General features: G+C 33.4%; 1 protein-coding gene across 1 annotated transcript in view; it reads left to right on the forward strand.

Annotated features, from left to right (window-relative positions):
* The window catches only part of Cfap47 (cilia and flagella associated protein 47), a 206544-nt gene that overhangs the window by 6567 nt on the left and 182837 nt on the right, over positions 1-17140 (forward strand). Inside the window, exons 4-13 of the mRNA XM_090325738.1 lie at positions 1390-1528; positions 2765-2993; positions 3397-3557; positions 4617-4744; positions 7042-7277; positions 9499-9688; positions 10857-11070; positions 13787-13939; positions 16673-16865; positions 16974-17070. Of these exons, the coding sequence (XP_090181864.1) occupies positions 1390-1528; positions 2765-2993; positions 3397-3557; positions 4617-4744; positions 7042-7277; positions 9499-9688; positions 10857-11070; positions 13787-13939; positions 16673-16865; positions 16974-17070 (1740 nt within the window). The remainder of the gene's footprint in view (positions 1-1389; positions 1529-2764; positions 2994-3396; positions 3558-4616; positions 4745-7041; positions 7278-9498; positions 9689-10856; positions 11071-13786; positions 13940-16672; positions 16866-16973; positions 17071-17140) is intronic.

Below are 17140 nucleotides of genomic sequence, written 5' to 3' on the forward strand. Positions count from 1 at the left end.
AACTGAAGCAATTGGGACTCCTCTCTCCCTCTCCCTCTCCCCGTCTCCCTCCCCCTCTCTCTCCCCCCTCTTTGTCTCTGTCTCTGTCTCTGTCTGTCTCTGTCTCTCTCTCTGTCTCTCCCTCTATCTCTGTCTCTCTGTTTCTCTCTGTCTCTCTGTCTCTGTCTCTGTCTCTCTCTCTACCTTCCTATTTTTTTCTTTTTTCCTTCCTTTTCTTCTTTTCTTTTCTTCTGGCCATGGGCTTGAATTCATGGAATAGGCAGTGTCCCTGATCTTTTTGGCCTAAGGCTAGTGTTCTACCACAGCTCCACTTATGGATCTTTTGAAGGACAATTGGAGAGAAAATGTTTTATAGACCCTCATGCTCAGTCTGTTTTCAAACTTCCATCCTTACTCTCCTGACTAGCTTGGGTTACAGCATAAACCACTGGTGCCCAGCATGTTTTGTCTATTACTTGGGTCAGTTGGGTTGATCTGTTCCACTTTTATACTCTGGGACATAGGCCAATGAGGTTGCAGTTTCTAAAGGAAAACATTTTTCACTTTACTCCTATGGAGATTTGAGTTTGAACTGGCATATTCTGCTCATATTTTACTGGTGAAAACAAACCACATAACCAAACCCAAACTTAGGAGTTAGGAAAACACCCATAATTTATGATAGCTCAAGAATAAGAATGAAGCTGAGTGTAAAACAACATCTAGTATATCTGCTGTTCCACTCTGGACAAATTAGCCAATTTTTCTATCATCTGTTTTTAAGGTAAAAATAAAATGATAAATATTAAAAAGTATAAGGTGTGGGGTGTTTGGCCTAGTGGTAGAGTGCTTGCCTTGCGAGCACGAAGACCCGGGTTCGATTCCTTGGTACCACATACAAAGAACAAGCTGGAAATAGTGCTGTGGCTCAAGTGGCAGAGCTCTAGCCATGAAAAAATCCAAGGACAGTGCTCAGGCCTTGAGTTCAAGTCCCAGGACTGGCAAAAATAAAATACAATACAATAAAATAAAATAAAAAGCATAAAGTATGTAATGCATTTACCATACATCTGCACATAGTTAGTAGATATCATTTTAGCTGTTGATTAGAATTGAATTTCTGGAGTTAGAATTAATCATGACTTTCATCAATAGACTGTCTTCTGTGTAGTGTGTTAATGTGTGTGTGTGTGTGTGTGTGTGTGTGTGTGTCCCTTTTTAGTAAAATATTGTAAGGGGCCAGATGTGTACTTATAACTCTTATTTTTGGTACTTTTTAATAATTTATTTTATTTTGGGGGTAATGTATGGAGAGGTTACAGGTACATTTTCCAGATAGTAGGTGTATTACTTCTCACACATTGATACCCCTTCTCATGTTTTTGTCCCTATAACTCTTATTTTCCTTAGGTCTGTTTAATGCAGAATACCAGGGTCATTTGCCTATACTCATTTCTCCGACTAGTGGTGCTGTGAGACCTAAATCGTTTGTAGTTATCAAAGTGGACTTTTGTGCCAATCAACCCAGAATTGTGAATGAAGTAGCAAGGTAACAATATATTTTTCTAACTCTAGTATGGACCTTAAGACTTTTTGTTTTATGATTCATATGTGCCTTGGATTTATATTATCTTTTTCTTTCACTCAGTAGTCAATTACTTATTACTACAATTTGGCCAGTAATATGGTCTCAGAAAGAGAAAAAAAAATTAGAGAGTGACATAGCAAGAGACTTTAGTTTGGAGTTTTGGGAATAAGGGAGTAGAATAAGAAAGAGCTCAGATAACAAGTTGAACCAAACACTCATTGAGCAGAATAGTTAGCAAACAAGAATGGTGTGCTTGTGTGTGTGTGTGTGTGTGTGTGTGTGTGTGTGTGTATCTGTGTTTGTAGAAGGAACTGATTTTTAAGAATCATTTCAAGAAGAAAAAATACGACTTAAAATCCTAGAGGTGTATAGATTGAAGGACCTGAGAACAGTCAGAGATCTCGAGGTAGAGAATATTTCAAGATGAGACCAGAAAAACAACCATATAGGATCTATGAAAAAGTCTTGTTGGTCCAAATTTTTAATGAATTATGTCTATCCATTGGATGTGCAATAAATACAGTGGACTACCATCAGTTTTTAAAAGGGTGAAACAAAAGATATTAGAATAAATTTCACATAATAAGGTAAATTCTGCTTTGCAAAGTGATTTTTAGCACTTTTTGGTCTACAAGTATATCTGTTATTAAATTGCAATGTAAAATATATTTCTTACTAAAGGTCACAGGCATAGATCTAAAAGAAAGTTTTCAGCTCTGCTGGGAGTTTGTTTTATTATGATGACTGTGAAGACACTCAGACTTTGGGGTTGAGATCTTTCCATTGGTTTAGAAAAATCATGGTAACAGCAGTGTACAAAACAGACCAGGTTGTACAAATATGGAGTAGGTAACCTTACCAGAAATTCTAGAAATATACCAAGGGGAAAAGTGATCAAGGTATAAGCTCAAGGTAGAACCCTGGAGAACATATTGAATTCTTTCTGGAGTCAAATTGTGAGCTCGTTTAAAACTTTGTTTTTATTAGAGAATGAATTAAGTCACACATACTGCGTTCCAATGTGAAGATTCAGACAGACAACCTAACAACACCTAGCATGTATGTGAAAGAAATTGCTCTTAACATGTGAAATTTTAATTATTGTGTAATTTTACATAACTTTATCCAAAGTTCAGAAGGAAATAAATGAGACAATTATTAAATATTTATGCATGCACATATTTTATTTTCTTGTAGAGTGCGTTTACAAGGGCGTCCTGATATACTCTTGAATATCAAAGTTCGTGTGGTTGAACAGATTATTGAATTATTTAACATGAGTAGTAACAAAAAATTGGAATGTATAAAATTCGGTTCTGTTTTTTTTGGAACATCAAAAATTGAACATGCAATTCTACATAACAATAGCCCTCAAACCATAAATTGGGTGGCAGTAATGGAAGATGATTCAGTTGGCGAAGAATTAGTAAGTAAATCATGCAACAGGAATAGAACAGATTTTGTAATTTTAAACAGATCTTTAATATGTTAGTAACCAGAAAGATTATTTTACATATGTTCCATCATGGACAGCTACATGTGACAGACATTTATTTTATGCAGTAACTTCAAAGATTTAATAAACTGGTAGCAATATGTATCTGTAACAAATCAAATAAGTGATTTTTATAGATCAGTAACTAGGAATTTCTCTTATTTTTAATAGTTTAAATTTTTCATCATGTGCTTTAGTCAAATTAAGTATTTGTTGCTTTAAAAGTAGTATTGTCTATTTTCTAGATATGGAAATTTCAGTAATTATTAAATGGTCTTCTAGAATATTTTTATGTTTTACTTTAGTATGCTTTCATTTCTAATTTTTATCACAGGGTTCAAATATTAAAGAAAGAACAGATATTGCCTTAAATAATCTTGCCTATTTAAACAAAATAAAGGACATAGATGTTACTAATTTTATCTCGTGCATGCCTAATTCGGGGACTTTATCACCATATGAAAAGATTGTGATTACGTTTTGTTTCAGTCCAAAGTAAGTGAGAAAACATTGCTTTCCCTGGAATGTGAAGTATTTAATGGGCATTAGTGGCATTATGTTCTGTTAAAATTTTTATGGCACTGGATGGAACTCAGGACTTTGCACATGCTAGGGAACTGTTCAATGTTTGAACAATATCCTCAGCCCCTTAAGAACAGTGTGTGTGTGTGTGTGTGTGTGTGTGTGTGTGTGTGTGTGTGTGTGTGTGTGTGTGTGTGAGAGAGAGAGAGAGAGAGAGAGAGAGAGAGAGAGAGAGAGAGAGAGAGAGTGTGTGTGTGTGTGTGTGTGACCCCAGTAATGGAGACTGAAACAGAGCCTTGTGTATGATAGGCTGTATGACTATATTCCCAGAATTCATTTATATTTTGTTTCCAAGATAGTGACTCTGAGTTTGTCCTGGTTGCTTTAAAAAACTTGTAATCCTTCAGCAGTCTCATGAAGAACTGATATTGTAGGCATGTGCTTCATGTCCAGCTTTCCTTGGTCCACACTTCAAGTAGATTGTATACTTCCACAGAAAAACTTCAAAGAAAATGCCAATCTAATTTTCATGTTAAGCTTGTAAATAATCTAGCATGGTTAATATAATTTCTAGTATTTTTCATGATCATTTAATACTTCATATTATATGAGAAATCATTGTACACCCTGTGTGGTAGAAATACAAATTTTGGGTTGTTTTTCATTGTAGTTTCAAGAGCTTATTAACACTGTGGATGGCAATATGTATTTAGTCCACTAGGGAAGACATATTTGTAACAGATTTCCAATTAATTCCAGGAGTAAGACTGATTATTGTAGAAAATTGGTCAGAGTCCTTAGACACCAATAAATAAATGGAAAGAAAATCATTTTCAGAGGAAGTAGTGTGTAAGCCAGATGATTTAATATCATCTTTAAAATATTGACATAATCTCATTTTTTTCTTTTATGTCTAGACTGAGCTTTATGTTCTGTAATTTGCTTACATAGATTTAAGGATTAGGTTACTATTTTATTTTGAGAGGTAATAAGGTATATCTCCTTTAAAATAATTTATCATGATTTTTACAGGCTAGTAGCTGATTGTGAAAAGGATATTGGGCCTTCTCATAGGCAAGATTATGCTCTTTATGTGAGGTTTGATTCAGTAGGTAGTAAAGATGGCTTTTTGAGAGATGATGACTATAAAACTATCAAAAGTAAGTATACAATATCAAAATTATCAAATGTATATCTGTTAAATCTTTAAAAGTTGAACATTAGTATTTTCAAGGAAAATATATGATTTTTTAAATTATGGAAATATAATAATGTACATAATCATTAGATTGAACAAAAATGCACATGCTGTCCAGCGTTTTTAATATGTCCTCAGGGGTATGCACCTGATGAATGGAATTGTAACCTCTCTATACATCACTTCCACAATAATATATAATAATAATAATAATAATAATAATAAAATAGGACTTGTAAGATTGGGAAATTTCAAGAGTAACTTCATATTTATTGACATTAAATCATCTATTTTAGGCACTATATAGTGTTGATTTTTTAAACGCTGGCTTTTGGAAGTAAATACAGATTTATGCATGAAATAGCAAAAAATGAATCAAGTCAACATTGCAATCATTTTCATTATAATCTGAATGAATATAATTTAGATAACCTCATACTTTTAAATGATATTACATATGCAATGAGTTAGACAACTGTTAAAAATTGGTTTTGGTTGCTATGTCCATGTTTGTTCTTAGGTGCTCCAGAGGTGTGATTGATTCAGTGTGCTTCAGTTCTCTTTGACTCTTATATACAATGGCGACATACTGATAAGACACATGTTTTACAGGGCAAATCTCAAGATGTATTATACTTTTTGCATTCTTAGGTTATATTGGACTGGTGTCAATCAGTTAAAAATAGAATAAGACTTGAATTCTTTAAACAGGACAGTCAAAGACAAGGAAATAGACAAAGGTGACATAGGCAAATCCAGGAAAATGAATTATGATAAAAAGTTTAGGTCCATCCCAGACACTTAGGAAAAGTGAGAGTAAAATAGTTGCAGCTCAGTATAAGTGATATTGAGAATGATTAAATTGTGTTCCTAAGACAGAATTTTATTGCTGTTACTATTTATGTCACAGTTTGTGACACTGAGCTATGTTTGTTGATCATATAACATTTATATGAAGCTTGTGAGTTAATCTATCTTTGAATAGCTAGAGGTAAAGATGTTAGATTTGTCTTACTGGTAATTTAGAACCTAAAATTGGCCAGTAAAAGCATCAGTGAAGAAATACAGTCTTTCTAGATAAATTGCTATCTGCAACATTGTCCTTTCACTAACTAGACTTTATAATCCACAGTTCCTATCATATTATTAGCACCTTTAAAACTTGATTTTTATATTTGTAACCAGTTCATTTTCTATTATTCATTTGTCTAATCATTCTTTCCCAAGTATTAATCTCTCATAATAGCTGATTGTTGGGGAAAAAGCCTACTAATCCTATTAACTTCAGCTTTAACCTGTTGTGATTAACTTGTTGGAACATGAATGTACTGGAGAAAAACAAAAACAGCCCCCAAAACCATCTTTTACATCTATAAATATTATATATGTGTTCTTTACCAGTATATTTTACCATCTGTTCAGACTTTCTTAATCAAAATGAATGTTATATCCCTTTTCTTTTTTTCTTCAACTCTCCACTTCTTTCTTCATCATCATTCTGATAAGTACATTATGTGACCTCGTAGGTTTCTTCTAGGAACTCTACTAGACACTTTAATCTTAACATGTCTAAAATGGAATTCTCTTTTTCCCCCTATAATTTGCCTCTCCTTTGTTCTTTACTATCTGGAGAAGTGGCAATTCCATCATTTAGTTGCTCTGGCATAAAAAACAAAAACCCTAGTGTCATCCTTTATAATCTGTATCAAATCTACCATTTTCATCACTCTTTTATTATATTTCCCTGACTTTATTTGATTCTTTAGGGGTTTTTGAACATGACAAGAAAGTTCCTACTTAGGAACATGTCTACCTACTGATTTGCCAACAATACACATTTTTGTGTGTGAATTTTCATATTATTTTTCAGATTCTTTGTATTTACTCAAATGTCTCTTTGGATAAAAGAGACATTTTTGGAGCATTTCTACCAAGAATACCCCTAAAACTTTGTATTCTATCCATTCCACGCCAATTTACCTTTTCTAAAACCACTTAGCTACTGAGAAATAGAGTTGTTTTTGTCAGTATTGCCTCATTATAATGTCCATGAGCACAGATTCTGCTTTGTTACTTAATCCCTATGAAGAGTTCTTAGCACAGAGAAGATACTCAATAATTTTGTTGAAGAAAATATTGAGTAAGTTACCTATTTGTCATTATTATGGTCTTTCAAATGAACTATGTAGACTAAGTAACTATATGAATTCCAAGTGCCCTCACTCATTTTATGTTAAATGTTTATTCTTGTTTTTCTAGGCGATAGGCATCAAAAAGTAGAATTAGCATTGACAGGTTCAGGACTTCCTGTAGTATTACAGTTTGATCCAGGAAAAATTCTTCATTTTCCAACTTGTTATATGGGAGAACATTCCGATATTTTGTGTATTGTACAAAATCAGTCTAAAGCACTCCCTGTGATGTATCGTTTTCAAAATACTGCACATTTCACAATTGACCCTGCAAGGGGAAAGATTGATGAAGGGTGTATCCAGGTAAGATAGTTTTTATTTACTTTAATTCACATATATTTTAAGGTCTGCTAAAACAGCATCAGCAACAACAAAACACAACATGGAGGGTTAAAAACCACACATTGGGCCAGCCAGAGCCTGTATACCTGTAATCCCAGATATTTAAGAGGTAGAGTTTGGGAGGATTGTGATTTGGGGCCAGCCCAGGTGAAAAGTTAGAGATATCTTTCATGTGTATATTGGAGGCAAGTGTCTTAGAGCATTAACTCAAGGCCTGGGCATTGTGCCTGAGCTTTTGTGTTCAAGGCTAGTGCTCTACTATTTGAACCACAGTTTTACCTCCACCCTATTGTGGTTAACTGGAGACTCACAGCCTTTCCTTCCTGAGCTGGTTTCAAACCATGGTCCTCAGCTCTCAACCTTCTGAGTATCTAGGACTACAGATGTGAGTAGCCAGTGCCTGGCTTAGTTAGCAATACCTTTATTTCAATAAATATCTATGATGGACATCACGGAATGCACTCCTGATCTTAGCTGTGCAGCAGGACAAGGGTAATAACATCACAGTCTGAAGACAGCCCTGGACAAAAATGTGAGACAGTACTTGAAAGGCAGGCCAAAATTCAAGAGAAGTTAAGATTGTGGCACAAAGACATGAGGGCTTGCTTAGAAAGTGCAAATTCCTGAGTTCAAATTAAGTACCACCTAAAGAAAAGAGAGAAAAGAAGAAATCACATTTGTTCTACAAGTACTTACAAAGTGTCTCTTTTGTTTTTCCTAGAATTACCTTGGAATACTTTTTATAATTATAGTCATAAGGAATCACATTTCTTTTGTAAATGCCTATGATGTGCCAGGAAAAGTATTTATCATTCTATAGTCATTGCTTCTTTGATATTTTAATGTAATACAGAGTTGTAGAGCATATAAATGTATGGTTTAAGATGTAGATTATATTAAAAGAGAGCCTTAATTCAGTGACATTCATAGACAGTCAAAGAACAGAATACATTTGCTTCTAGTCAAGTAGAAAAGTCATCACAGGCGAATAACATGAGTACTATCTTGAAGACAGTAAAATTTTGAAAGTGGAAACTAGTGATGCTTATTTTGCATAAATATTAATATTGCTGGTAACCCCAAGGCATTCATGAGAGTCCCAGACCAACTTTCAGTTGTCAAGTGCTATCTTATTTATAACTGCTTCTCAGACAACTCTTCACTATATCTCTTAAACCAGGGCTTTGAAGGCTGTGATCTGAAAGCAGATTGCGCCTATGTCTATTTTGATGTTGAGTAGTGTTATTGAAACATAACCATTCATATTTGTTTTCCAATTGTCTAAAAATGTTTTCATACTATCAAGAAAGCATTGAGGAAATGGCATGGCATATAAACCCTGATTATTTTTTATTTTGATTGTATTTAAGCTAGAACCTTGAAAATACTAGGAAAGTGCTCTAGCTTTGAGCTACACTCTTAGTCTCTTCAAAGCCTAAACTACTTTTATTGGTAATTTACAGAAAAAAATGTCAATTTCTGCTTTAATGAGAGCTTTCAATATTATATTACTTAAGTTTGTTATTTTAACACTTTTCCTCTACTGCATAGTTATGTGGCTCATGAAATTACTGATGGAATATTCAATTACAATCAGACTATTGTACATGTGTTTATATTACAAGTAGCTTCTACTTATATTTCTTACTTATTTATTATTAGGTTTACTAGTATGATCCCCTAACTTAGACATAATAAATGTTAGCTATAGTATATTATATGTTTACTATTTTTTTGGTGCCAGAACTGGGCCTTGTGCTTAAGGACTGGACTTGAGCATTTTTGCTCAAGGCTAGTGCTCTACCACATGACCCATAGCTCCACTTCTGGCTTTGTAGTAGTTTTTTACTGGAAATAAGAGTCTCAAAGATTTCCTGCTTGGGCTGGCTTTGAACCATGATCCACAGATCTGTTTCCTGAGTAGAAAGGGTTACCGGCCTGAGCCACCAGTGCCCAGCTGCAGTTGTTTTAAATAGACCAATCTTGCAAACTTAACCTTGTGAAGAGTTTCAAAGTCAGTCCAGTGAGACAGTAAACTATTCTCAGTTCTTTCTTTTATATCCATACCAGCCTACACATATGTATAACAATTTATATACCCAGGAATAAGTCAGAACTTCACAAATGCCATATGAATATCTTATTCTTAATTCAATAATTCTTTTCTCCATTGTTTTTTTAGAATGTGATATGTTCCTTTACTCCATGCCAAATTGGATCCTTCAAAGTAAAGCAAATAATAGATATTATTGGCCCAGTGGCAGATGAAAAGTTACAGTCTTTATCAATGAAACCATTTCACCAAATATATTTGGAGTTCAATAGTGTCTGCAAAGCTGTCACTAAGAAAGTAACAATGAAAATTAATCCTGGTAGGCTATTGTATTGTTTTAAATATACTTGTTATGAATAGGATAAAATTACCTTGATATATTTACTTTTAGTGTTCATATCAGATATAGAATCAAGGTGTTTTCATATTTTAGCATGCATCAAGATTACCCCATAAGTCTATTTAAATATATTATCACTGGCTTACATTTCAGCATTGGTTATTAACTAGGTTGGACCAAAACATTTCTGTTTTTACCTAATTCCTAGTAGATGGTATATTTCTTTTCTGAGTATTATGCCTTTTGTGAATGGTCTGCATCACATCTTAAATATTTTAATGATTGATGTGTGTAGGGTCTTCTTTCTACATGTCATTTTTTTTTGTCAGTCATGGACCTCAATTCAAGGTCTGGGTGCTTGTCCTTGAACATTTTTTTTTGCCAGTCCTGGGCTTGAGCTCAAGGCCTGAGCACTGTCCTTGGACTTTCTCAAGGCTAGAGCTCTACCACTTGAGCCTCAGCACCACTTCCGGCTTTTTGTATGTAAGTGGTACCAAGGAATCGAACCCGGGTTTTCGTGCATGCTAGACAAGCACTTTAACCACTAGGCCAAACTCCCGGCCCCTTGAACATTTTTTTTTTTTTGCTCAAGGGTAGTGCTCTACCACTTTGAATCAAGCTCCACTTCGTTTGTTTCGGTTGTTAATCGGAGATAAGAGTTAGGAAACTGGCTTCAAACTGCAGTTGTCAGATCCCAGCCTTCTGACTAGTTTAGGATTACAGGCATGAGCTACCAGTGCCCAGCTACATCTTATTCTTTAATCCTGAATTTAAACTAGCTTTGACTCTCTCCAAATTTTCTTGTTGTTGATATTTCATTCAGTGCTCTATTATGTTTCATGTACTGAAATTGGATGATATACAACTGTTTTCAACTTATGTTAATTTCACTTTCATGTAGATCAACAGAAATCTTTCAGGTTATATTTATATTACACATGCATTTTATAATTTATTTCTGTATTACTTTGCTAACTTGTTCTGTGTCGGCCTGTATATTAAGTGATCTGCTTTTCCTGATTATCTTTGCTGGGGAATTTAGCATTTAAGTTAGAGCCAATTATAAAGGTGTATTAATTCATGACTTTGTTTAGAAAGCTAAAATTCAAAGTGCCAAAGATAAACTTAATGTTAATTTCTATAAAAGGTATAACCCCTTTCGTCAGTAATCCTCTTGGAAAGTTTGTAGTCAAAGATTTGGCGAAAACTAAGAATCCTGTACCTGTAACAATGCTGCAGTCAGCCAAAACATGCCTGCATGATCACCACTTAAATGAAAAGCCCACAACCAAGGCATTGATAGCCTATCCCAATGACCGACCTGGAAGTATAAGGCCTGGAGATCACCATAAGGCTTTCAGGTAACATACCATATTAAAAACTGAAATTCTGAAAGACAATTTCTAATGATATTCAAAAGTCAGCCAAGAACATGATGTAAAAAAAAATATCTGACATCAGTATACATTGTGTTTTTCCTCTTTTTAACATGGAGCACATAGTTGTTGAATGACATGGTATTTGCTTTATCTAATCTCTTATTGTCTCTAATGTATACTTTCTAGAAAGTGACTGATATATAAAACACTTTTTAGTATATTATTAACAAGTATAGAACAATGAAGAAATTATCATGCTTAGAAATGTAAGCTCTCAGAATATATATGTTTATTCAATATGAGTGCTTGAGCTTATCTGAATAAAAATTATATTGTGGAAATCTAATTATCATTATTATCCTCATCTTTGATTATTCCCTCAAATACATACCTAACTTAACTATTTCCAAGCTGAACTAAAACTTTCCCAATAAGGAAATAGCAGATATTTAAACCTCTGTGTAAACATAAAAGAATTTTAAAAAATTCACTATTTACAAATAGTTCACTAGAAATAACTAATACATTTTTAAATGGTTTTCTATGCCCTGATCCAAAAACTATGCTTTATACACATTGGAGAATGATACAGGTTTCTTTTCTGCCTGTTATATGCTACTAGTATACTATCTAAACTTGTTATCTCATCTTGTTTCTTTAGAGAACCTTTAAGTTCACTTATTTTGTAACAATTTTATTGTAATGTCATCTGATTTTTAGGCAAATTCTATTATAAACAACGTTCTGTAGTATGCTGTAGAATATCTTATTTTACATATCCTATTTATTTTTGCCATTGTTTTTGTTTGGCAAGTACCATAACATACAAAAAAATCACTCAGATTGTTATTGAAATAATTATTATAAAACATCATTGTATCTTCTTTTTCCCTGCAATGGTGGCTCCTGGAAACATTTATATATTCTTACATCTATATATGAACACAATGCTTTAAATTAGTATTAATACTTTGTTTCTAACTCGGTATCAGTTAGATCATTTAAACATAAAATTTAGTACTTCCTATTTATTCCTAGGCATTTATTTTTCCTCAGTAAAATCTACTTTCCATTAGTAGAGTAGAAGATTTAGTCTTGCATTAAAGAAATTTTATTGTTCTATATACTTTCATTGTACTTTTGCTTATTGAAATATTTATTTTAATGGCATTATAATTTGAAGTCAGTTGTTCATGCTTGCGTGGCAAGCTATACTATATAATTAATTCCTTCAGTTCAATTGCTCAGGTTATTTTGCAATAGGCCCTTGCTTTTTATCTCTGACTGGCCTAAGCTTTAATACTCTAAGCTATACTTTCCAGTGTAGCTGGAAGACAGGCATGTGCCATCATGCAGTTTCCTCCACTGAGAAGGAGTTTTGTCCAATTCTGCCTTGGCTGTCCTAGAACTATGATCTGCATGAATTCAGCCTCCCTACATAAATAGTATTACAATCCTCTGAATCATAATCATCTGAATCTGTACCTCCTGTTTATAGAGAATAAAAATTTCTGAATTTTTATTATTTAAGTATATGACAAGGATTTAGATATGTTAATAATGCTTTGTCACTTAACGTACTTTCCCCATTGATACTTAAATGTCCTTCCTATTCTCCTTTCTACAAATATTAGAGCTGTAGAAAATTATTTCTGAGAGTCATTGAGCTTGACTAAGTGTAGAAGGTATTCCTGTCTTCCCAGCTGTAGTGAGGGAGAAAAAGAGGATGGTGATTTGATAATAACCTGAGACCCAATCTGACAGAAATGTAAATGCAGATGGCTCAAGTGATAGAGCACTTGACTAACATGTGTCAGGTCCTGAGTTAAATCTTCAGCGCCACATAAAACTTAGTGCTTGATGGAAAATTTAAACAATAACTGTCTTCTATTAATTATGCATTTTGTATACTTTAGTATACTTGTATACTTTTATATACTTTGATAAATTTTCTGTATCACTCCGTTAAAAATGAAGTTATGTCTTTAAACATCAAGGAAGTGTGAAAGGAGAAATTTGATTCAATTTTGATCTATTTCCATTCATACATATGAGTGAATTTTTGGACATAAGAGCTTAATGACATAAAATTATTTAAAGGTTGAGGTAAACTAAGGCCAGAATGTATACACAGTACTTTGCAACTTATTGAAAATGTGTATCAGTTAAAAAGGAAGAACATGAAAACAGTGAAGTCAGTCTAACATATATTTTTATAGATTACTTATTTGTAGGTTTATTATTGATATTTCATAACCTTTGATTTTAGGAAAGTAGCATGTTTGACAAAAGACTCGTTGTCCTATGTTTTCTCTTTTTTTCACAATGATCTCAAAATAATCTCTTAGGCAAAAACAGTTTAAGATTTAATTTTTTGAAGTCTAATTTGTGATTTAGAACTGTCCAAGTGACCTGTTTGACTAATTCCCTAAAGACAAGTGTGTGGCACGTAATCCTCTCTACCAATAACCTTAAGCATAAGCCATTTTTCTCTGATTAAATTAAAGAAAAAATTGTTTCATTTTACAGATTTCTAAAAGAAATATGTTTTCATACAGAATCGAGTATGAGGAAAAGGATGGTCCTATTCCCCTCTTTATGCCTAAAGTCTGACAAAGAAGTTATACTACACACACTACACACACCATATATGCAAATACATAGCTAAAAATTTTAACAAGACTTGCTCACATTGTAGAACAATTTTCACAAAGATGCCAAGACATAATTATATTGATCCAGACTATGAATATACTAACCTTGAACAAGAACAAAAGAAAGCGCATCAAGAATACTATGCAAACTATATTCGAAACTTAAGGAGCAGTCGTCTACAGAAACAATCAGACAGGTAAAGTAAAGCCCATCAAACAATATACTAAATCATGCTGCCCATATAACTATAATTATTTTTAAAGAAAATGGCTATTATTTTAATTCTATGTATTTATGGGTATAGTTAATAACTTGATTTGATACATGTATATGGTATCTGCTGGCCAATTTAGGGCAGTTAGCATTCCCATCTCTTCAAATATTTTTAATGTTTTTTTTTGCCAGTCTTGGGTATGAGCTCAAGCCTGAGCACTGTCCCTGGATTTTCTCAAGGCTAGGGCTCTACCACTTGAGCTACAGTACCACTTCTGGCTTTTTTCTATGTATGTGGTACTGAGGAATCGAACCTGGGTCTTCGTGCATGCTAGGCAAGCACTCTACCACTAGGCCAAACTCCCAGTCCTATTTTTAATGTTTTTAATCAGTGAAATAAATGAACTTATTTATGATGTATGTGGATATTTCAGAACATGTATACTAATCAAAGTAAGATAATTAATGTTTCTATTTGTGCTTACCCCAATAAAGAAGTCTAGAACTTAGAATGTGTTCCAGTACCTGTAATGTTCTCTTAATTTCCTAACCCCCACCAATATCCAACATGAAATATCCACTGTTCTACATTCAAATAAAATATTTTAGCATCTACATATGAGAGCGAATATGTGGTATTTTCCTTTCTGTGCCTTATTTTACTTAACGTTCCAACATTTTTATGTTTACTTTTTAATTTTATTTTATTATCAGAGTGATGTATAATGGGGTTACAGTTACGTTCATAACATAGTATGTTACTTCTTGAAGATTATTAACCCTTCTGATGTTTTTCTCCACTTCTCCCCTCTCCCTCCCAAGTTGTACAGTACATTTCCAACATATTGCCTTATGAATTATCACAGTCAAACTGGTTTATCCTTTGTCCTCTGTCTGATCATCTTGTTTTCCCCTTTCCATTCTCTGATTTAAATAAAGGAAAAAATGCATGTATGATATACCAGGTATCACAGTCAGTTACAGCATCAACAGAGGATAAACCATAAGAGAAAGAAGAAAGAAAAAGAAAAAATGTAAAAAAGAGTAAAGAAATAACTTCCTATAGTACAGAGTACATTGAAAACAACCACAAGGATAAATCTCTTTTTCCCTTTTCTGGAATTCATTTTGCTTTAGGCTTTTCGTATATGGTCATATGCACATAGTTTTTGAGGTATTGTGCTCCTCTGGTAGGAAAATCCTAATGAGATGATTTCATTCGTGTGTGTGTGTGTGTGTGTGTGTGTGTGTGTGTGTGTGTGTGTGTGTGTGTTTGAGTTTGTGAGTTTGTGTGTATAGGCCCTAGGGCTTGAACTCAGGGTTCCATAAACTTTTTTTTTTGCTCAAGGATAGCACTCCATCACTACAACTCTACTTCCTTCTTTTTTGTGGTTAATTGGAAATGAGTCTTAAGTACTTCCCTGTTCAATCTGACTTTAAACCCTCAGCCTCCTGACTAGCTGGGATTACAAGTGCACTTCATTCTTTATAATGTCTAAATACTACATCATATGTAGTGTATGTCTACTACATTTTCTGTATTCATCCATACATTGATAGACATCTACAAATGTTACAAATAAACATGGGCAATTAGTTATCTCTTCATTGTGCTGATTTAAATTCAAAAGTATATATACACAGAAGTGGAGTAAGCTGTATCATATGATACATCTAATTTTATATTTGAGAAGCACCTCCGTGCTGTGCTCCCTGATTGTTGCACTATCCATTTTTAAAACAAATTAAAAATCTTTCTCTGAGAAGGTGTCCATTCATATCATTTGTCATATATGTATGAATTGGTTAGTTTAGTCATTTTGTTATTGAGGTTTTTTTAAATCTTTGGGAAAAGTTCTTTGTCAATTAATACTTTGCAGTTTTCCACTAAGATGTAAATGTTTCCTCACTCACCAGAGCTTCCTAAGTTGATAGAATCCCACTGGTCTACTTTTGCTTTTTTTGTCTGTATTTTGGTTGTCTTCTCTAAAGACTATGGCTGGTGCTAGTATCTTAAATTAATTATCTCCTCTAGGTTTTATTCTAGTAATTTCATATTTTTGTTCTATTTTATATTGATAGCAATAATGTTCAAAGTCTGATCTTGTGCATGTGAACACTGTATTTCTTCGTTCTTTAGTTTTGTTTTTATTTTGAATTATTTAATGTTATTTTAATGTACATTAAAAGCATTGAATTACTTACAGTAATATTATTATCATACCATTTGGATATGTCTTAGGCACAATTTTAACTGTAAAACAGGGATATAGGTGATGTGTGCAGATTATTTTTTTCAGGAATAACCTGTACAGACTGAATGATGCAGAACAGAGGAGGAAAGAGAGTTGAAGAAGGAATATGTTTCAAATACAGTTTATACTCAACCTAATTCTTGGAATATTTTGAACATAAATTATACTGCATAGCTGTCCCTTCCTTTAGCTAGTCCTTTCTGATTCCTGCCTGTCATTAACTATGGGTTGCTCCTGAATGTGACACAGCAGTAGGAGTGGATATAACTTCCTTTAAGAGGTATTAAAAGAGAATGACTTCAGTGGAGAAAAACTTCTGTCAACTAGTTTTCCAGTCTGGCTAAGTAGATATGAGTGATCCCTAACATCCTGCACTATGGGGACTATTCGCACTTATACTTACAATTTATAGATAACTTGGCCTCAATTTTTCATTCTTCTTTTTCTTATTATTTTGATAGAAAACGTAAGTGTGAATATAATGACACAGACATAGGCTTACAACCAGGGTCAGGCCTAAAGTCACCCCCTCTCTCAGAAAGTGAAATAAAACAGGTAATACCTGAACCTTCATCAGAGTCTCCCATCAATGACACTCAGTTATTAAGTACCAAGAAAATGATATCAAAGGAGCTAGAGGCCCAACAAAATAAGGTATGTGGTGATTTTTTTTACTTTCTGTTATATTATTGGAATTCTTTTAAAAAAAAGCTCTTGCTAATATTTAATGATTAATTTTGGAAAAAAATATTTTTCCCTCAGATTCTCAAAGGACTTAAATCAGAACCATCCACTAACCAGGAAAAACATGAGTGTAGCTTAAATTTGACACCAAAGCAAATTCATCAAGTGATTGTTGGTAAGAACACTGAAAAATATATTGCATTCTTTCTTTAGTCTATTTATGAGATAATTTATAATCTTCAGAA

The sequence above is a fragment of the Megascapheus bottae genome, chromosome X (assembly GCF_031878675.1).
Source record: "Megascapheus bottae isolate mThoBot1 chromosome X, mThoBot2.hap1, whole genome shotgun sequence".
Classification (NCBI taxonomy): Eukaryota; Metazoa; Chordata; class Mammalia; order Rodentia; family Geomyidae; genus Megascapheus; species Megascapheus bottae.